Here is a 6,685-nt window from a genome sequence, read left to right on the forward strand (position 1 = left end):
CTGTTCGGGTATGTGCTGGAAGCATCAAGCTGGCATCATCTCTGTGCGTCCTTGTGGTCAGATCACCGATCCCCTATCCGGTTCACCTGGAACAGACTGCGCAGCTTCCCGCCTCTCGCTTTTACTGCTTGTTAGCCATTAAACCGCCTTTCAAGTGGTGGAGGAGCTGGGTACGAGGTGAACCAACCTGGAGCTTCGCAACCGCACCGTACCAATGCCCGTCAACCCCGTCGACGTAGGCTAACAGCCACCATCACCGGTGCCACCGGTCATCTGTGCCGGCACCATCCGTCAGCGTGACCCGCCCTTTTTCACCGGCAAAGGTGATTATGATGCCGAGGATTGGTTGTCCACATTCGAGCGAGTGAGCGTCTACAACAAGTGGGATGACAAATCTAAGCTGAGCAATGTCGAGTTTTACCTTCGGGAAGTGGCTGAGGTCTGGTTTCGGAACAATGGCAGGACCATCAAAACGTGGGGCGGATTCAAAACCCTCTTCGCAGAGGCATTCGACAGGCCAGCGGTGCGGAAACTGCACGCTGAACAGTGTCTTCGCGTACGCGCGCAGCAGCCCGGCGAGAATTTCACGAGTTATATCGAAGACGTTGTGGATCTCTGCAGGCGTATCAACATGGATATGTCTGAGCAAGAAAAGATTCGGCACATACTGAAAGGAATTGAAGACGACGTGTTTCAGATGTTGATGTCCAAAGACCCAAAGAACTTTGCTGAGATGATTAAGCTCTGCCAAAGCTATGATGAGCTGCGGCGGCAGAGGAGTTTTGTTCGACAGTCGCTCGGGACGGGCGCAGAGCTGTCAAGTTTATCGTTCAGTTCTGAACAAGCATCGCTTGAGATGAGGATTAAGGACTTCATCCGGGAAGAGGTCGCTCGGCAACTTTCGCTGGTACCCTTTGTAGAGCAGCCTGCACCAAGTTTGCCTCCAGCTGTTCAGCGCACCGTCAGGGAGCAAGTCGCCGAAGCCCTATCACCTGCACACCAGTCAACTACACCCGCTGCCCCGCTGACTGTTCCAACCATGGCTACCATAGCGCCGCCAGTGACCGCTCCGTTGACGTACGCCAAATGCGCGGCAAGGGCTGCCCCGCCACTTGTCCACTCCTTTGTCCCCTCGTTTGGACCCTACATACCAGCGCCTGTGACGTTCACTCCTCAGCCAGTCTCCCAGTTCAGCCGTCCCACGCCATTGGCTGTACAGCAGACGAATCCGTGGCGAACTCAGGACAACCGACCTATATGCTTTTCCTGTCGTCTCCCAGGACATGTAGCACGTTACTGTCGCCGTGCAATGCAGCAGGTTGAAGCATCTTATAGTCCAGTGTATGTTTCCCGCCAAGCTCCCCGTCGCGCACCTGCCGGACCGCCGTAACCATCCTTTCAATCCGACCATCAGACGTTCGCGAGTCACCGATCGCCTTCTCCTCGTCGCCGCTCCATCTCTCCTATGCGTCCTCAGTCAGCGCCTCATGACGTGGGAAACTAATTCCCGCAGTTCCGGAGGCACGAACTGCGTACGTAGCAAAATGTCAAAGTCCTCGTGTATCGCCGAAAAATGTCGTCGACGTAGTTGTTGAAGGAGTTCCTATTCTTGCTCTTGTCGATACTGGTGCCGCGATTTCTGTTATGAGTGTGAAACTATGCCACTATCTGAAAAAGGTTATGACGCCACTGTCGGGACTTTCGCTTCGAACTGCAAGTGCTGAATATGGGTCCCCACTGGCTGCATGCACTGCCCGAGTAGTGATCCGAGACACTGTCTACACCATCGAATTCGTTGTTTTGTCTTCATGTTCCTATGACGTTATTCTTGGATGGGACTTCTTGTCAAGCCATAACACAGTAATTGACTGTGCCAAGCCTGAGATTGAACTTATTTCCCAGAGTGATCCGGCGCTGTCTGAGCATTTGTTTGGTAAATGGAAGATTACCGTGGACGAAGACGTCGATATCCCGCCGCTAAGTTCCGTAATGGTTGACCTTGCTAGTGCGCCCGTACCTGATGGACCTGTCCTATTCACACCATGCGACCTTTTTGTTCGCCGGAAGGAGTTGCCACTCCCATTCGCAGTTCTTACAGGGCAAGGTGGGCGTACGAGAATGTTTATCTCTAATCAAACCCACTGTTCTGTCAGCCTGCTCCATGAAGAGTCAATTGGCCATCTTGAAGCTATGCGCTCCATCAGCCGCTTCGACGTTTGCGATGATGCCGCTGCGCTTTCGCTTACTGCCCTGGACTCGGCCATTTCTACCGAAGCTTCACTGTCCGACGACGTGTTCAAACAGTCCCTGGACGCCGAGATCAGGGCATTCATTTCGCCAGTGATGTGCTCACGCTGACAACACATTGCCGGTAACCATCCTTTCTGTTTGCAAACTTCTGTTTCGTTTTACTATCCAGCGACACTCGACTTTGTTAACAGTGCTTCAGGAAACCTGCATATACGTTTTGTTTTCTTTGAATGTTAAACGGGCTATCTAAATTTTAATAGCGAGAGCGTTTGGCGTTGATGTGACTAGCCTAGAGTACTTTTTTTTACTTCCAGTGTACAAGGTGTAATTCGATATTTCCAGAAATGACTCCGCCATAAGATGAATACTACCAGAGTAGCCACTACGGTATTCGATTCGCGCGCTGACGTAACTTTGTTGACTGCTGAGTCACCCCCTGTGCACCTTTTGTGATTTTAGAGGGGCACACGTTCGCTCCAATTAACTTACTTTTAATTCAAATGGGCATCGTAGGCTTTGTATAGCTCCACATGTGGTAATGTGTGGGGTACATTCACACTAAAAACCCTTCAAGTCGTCTACCAAGCCTAGTAGCATACACGGAAAGGAAGACCTCCCACCCTAGTTGGCTGTACTACAAAGGATGGTGCAGAAAGAAGACATCGCGACGAGCACCGCCGTCCACCAAGCCTATTCTCCCGTCGATTTGAGCAACCTAAGGAGACCCATCACCCGATGATGCCCTGGTGAATGCCCAGAAAAGTGGGTGGAGTAGCCGGAGCACTTGGTATTTTCAGCCAGTTCGATGACGCAGAAACCCCTGAAGAAAGTTTGTTTTATGCCTTGTGGTCACGGGTGGGGTCTGATTTGAAAATCACGAGTTAGCTAACAAGGAGCATCCTCAAAACAGACTTTTTGAGAACGTTCACAACCCTCATGCATAAAAAAAAGCTAAGCTGTTGCTTTAGACACAAATTCATCACCCCAACGAAGCTGTTCTAGTGTTCTTAGAATAGATGAAGATGGTGTTCCGATATACTGACCCAAAAATACCCGAAGAGATGAAGCTGCCGTTTTTAATGCGGTTCTTTTAACAACAGATTGTCGCCTGACTCATTGGGAACCCCCTTCCCGCAAAAGAAACCGTCGCTGAGTTCGTTACCGAGGCTTCTGTGATCAAGAAGACCCTCGATATGCCATCTAGGTAGTACGATGTTCCACCCAACGCATTTTTGCTGATCCACGGAAACGCCCCCGCTAACCGACGGAAGCCTTACGAAAAACAACCCTTGTCGTCGTTTGCTAAGAACTGTGGAAGATTTTCCCAACAACGCCATAACACCAAGTTGCCTTCTTAAAGGGGCACTGACACAAAATTTTGAAGGCGAGATAACTTCCCAGATAGATTGGTGGGAACACATATACATCATCTGCAAAATATCAGCGGCGAATACAGCCAAGATCATATTTAAAATCAATTGTAAAGTGTGCGAAACGCAACCGAGCACCCGGCAGAGGACCACGCGCAATCGACATAACGAAGATATTGCGTAAATAAACAACATCCAAACACGTCACGAGTTTGTGTTTGCCGCTTCCGCATTGCCGGCGTTTTTCGCCAGCTCGACCGGCTCGCCGCTCCAATCGGAGGGCCGGAGGGCGGAGCTTCTGCTCTCGAGAACGAGCGACACGATCGTTGGCGGCGGGGGCGCCGTGATTTCGTCAGCTCATCGGGCAGCTGGCCGCGACTAAAGTTCTACAGCGATTCCAGGAACTCTGTTTCTATTACTGTTTATTACCATTGGATGCGAAAATGCGCCGGAGGCACGAAAAGCCCACTGAGCTAGCCGCACTGTCGCTGTGCAGGCGGTGGCCACGGCCGCGAAGTGGTCCAGGCCGGCGCAGGTAGCTCGAGTGATAGCTTGTTACCGCTGCACGAAATTGTCCACAAGTCCCGACCATGGCGGCTTACATGAGAAAGGAGTTAATGATGCGATTGTGGGTTTCATTAAAAATTGTCATCTGCACCGCTTACAAGAGCGGCACTCGAATATCCGCCGCAGTGCTAAGCCGAACAGATCTGTAGGCGGACCTGTAGGCAGACCGGCCGGCCGGCCGGCTGCTCCCAGCGCGCGTCTTGCCACCCACCGTCTCGAGCGTTGCGCGTCGTTCTTTAGCCGCGGTAGCATTTGCACTCGCAGCGCCTGCGTCACATACACGGTCGCTTTTTTATTAAGCGCCTCACGAGATCAGTACGTGGGCGCAGTCGCAGAAACTGCCGTCGATGCGGATTCGACAGTGCTACGGCAGCTTTGCTCTGTGAATGTGATATCCCACCGACGGTCACGTGGTCAGCTTTGTTCACACAGAATCCATCGTTTCGCGGCACTCGCTGAAACCGAAACTGCGACTGGCCGCATTGAAAACGCCTCTAATTAAACAACCGTCGCACGCTGAAGAAAATGAGGTTTCTACAGGTTATAAGTAGGTCACTAGGTGCTTATCGCAACAAATAAAAACAAGATGCAAAATTTTTGTGTCAGTGCCCCTTTAAGGGACGTGTTCCGAGAAGTTGAACACGCATCGGTAGTTCGGCGCCGTCAGTCAGAACCATCACGCGAGACACAAGCAATTGCATCTGCGAAGTTGTTCGCCGACCGCAACCAGATTAATCTATTGTCAGAAGGCCCGCTGTGCCACCGTCTACTGTCGCCCACCCGATCATATGTACCCAAAAATCAGACACCGACGAAGACGGACGCATGGCGATGCGCTGATGATCGTCCGCCGTGCTACCACTGCGGAAAGGCCGATCCCATCTAGCGTCGCCGCATCTACAAGAGAATCGGTTTGCGCGGGTTTTCGCTCGACGCTCAACGCCTCCTCCCCGACCCGCGCCCTACTGAAATCCAAGAATTACCTTCAAACGCCAACTGGAGCACACCCGACCTCAAAGTTTGGCCGTCGTTCTGCCCATACCGTTCCCCATGTTGTCGAAGCAACGACGACTTATTGCGAGAGAGATTCCCAGCCAACTCAGGGAAAATAAAGGCAGCAACGTTTTAGATGAGCTTCCTCTGAGGTGAAAAATAGGAAACCCTCCAACGACACAAGGCCGCAACGGCGACCGGGATGCTCGACATAGCCTCAGCCCAAAGACCGCAACTTACCTTGGCGTGACTCCCTAATACGACGACATGCACACTGCCCGAGGCGTACCCAACCGGACCGAGCCTGCGCCTAAAAGATGGCGGCTATGATGGCGCATGGTGTCCCAATTTCAACACGCACAAGCCGAGATACGACGACCCGATGCATCCGGAACTCGAGGAAGGCGGTGCCTGACGTCCAGTTGTCCATGGATGTTGTTGATGTAGTGGCCCTCATAGACATGAGGGCCGACAACTCAGTAATGAGTAGATCCTTCGCATCGGAGCTGAAGAACGTTACCACCACGTGGCGTGGCCCGCCTGTACGCAGTGCAGGAGGCCATCTCCTAACGCCAAGTGAAACACGCTCATCGTGCATCACAGTAAACGACACCACGCTCCCTACTGCGTTCGTCATTTTGCGTAATTCTCGCTCGACGTATCTCGTGGAGCGGACTTCTAGATGGAAAGCATTTCTTAGTTGACCCTCCGACATCCGTCTTCCGGCGTCCGCACCTCTCCTCCTCTCCACACCTCCTGTGATAACACCACTCTCTCCCCTCCTTTCCACACCACCTGTGCGTTAGCGCGCGCTGCTCCTTCTCTCCACACCACCTGTGCGCTACGCACGCTGCTCTTCCTCTCCCCTCTCCACACCAGCTGTCCAATCACGCGCATGCGCTCTGCTCCTCCTCTCCACTCTATCTGCTCTGCAAATAAACCCGGTCCGCGCTCCGCCCAGTTGCTTCATCGGTACTGCGCCGTCCGATGACTGGAAATGGACACCAAGGATTCCGTCAGCAAACTGGCTGGCACACCTTCAACTAGCGCCAGCCAGCACACTGTCAGAACCGCGAGCACCCCCGAAGAAAAGGCGGCACAGAGGAGAGCTCGCGACGCGGAACGTAAACGGCAGCGTCTAGCAGCGGATTCCTGTGGCTTCGAGAAAACCTGCGGCTTCGAGAACGAGAAGCCGCTTTGACGCGCCAGCGGCGAGCAGCTGATCCAGATGGCGTTCGGCAACGTGACAACGATTCGAAACGGCAGGGTCGAACAGCGTATTCCTCGGTTCCAGAACGAGAAGCCGCAAAACGTTCCCCAGTGCTCGATAAATAAAGATATTTAGTACGCTATTACACGTGTCTTTACCAACCAATTAACGCGCTGTAGTCCATGGCTTTGCATTCCGTCAGGGTTCCCACGTGGGAATATGGTGTAATTTTGTTGATGAACAAATGTGCAATACTTTATCTAGATATCAAATCCAAAAGTTTTTTTCCACGACC

General features: G+C 52.5%; 1 protein-coding gene across 1 annotated transcript; it reads left to right on the forward strand.

Moving 5' to 3' along the window:
• The first annotated feature begins 214 nt into the window (after window positions 1–214).
• On the forward strand, window positions 215–2,358 carry LOC144142923 (uncharacterized). Its single transcript, XM_077674757.1, has 3 exons — window positions 215–235; window positions 296–1,077; window positions 2,154–2,358. Exons 1-3 carry the CDS (start codon window positions 215–217, stop codon window positions 2,356–2,358), a joined length of 1,008 nt encoding a protein of 335 aa, XP_077530883.1.
• The last annotated feature ends 4,327 nt before the right edge of the window (window positions 2,359–6,685 follow it).

Source organism: Haemaphysalis longicornis, unplaced genomic scaffold (genome assembly GCF_048455015.1).
Source record: "Haemaphysalis longicornis isolate Haplotype H1 unplaced genomic scaffold, Haemaphysalis longicornis Haplotype H1 scaffold_6, whole genome shotgun sequence".
NCBI lineage: Eukaryota > Metazoa > Arthropoda > Arachnida > Ixodida > Ixodidae > Haemaphysalis > Haemaphysalis longicornis.

What these genes read in the sequence shown, in the direction of transcription:
- LOC144142923 (XM_077674757.1), top strand. Translation starts at nt 215, where the DNA reads ATGCCCGTCAACCCCGTCGAC. An exon ending in TGCCCGTCAACCCCGTCGAC is followed by an intron (nt 236 to 295) that starts GTAGGCTAACAG and finishes ACCATCCGTCAG; the next exon opens with CGTGACCCGCCCTTTTTCAC. An exon ending in CCAGTGACCGCTCCGTTGAC is followed by an intron (nt 1,078 to 2,153) that starts GTACGCCAAATG and finishes CTGTTCTGTCAG; the next exon opens with CCTGCTCCATGAAGAGTCAA.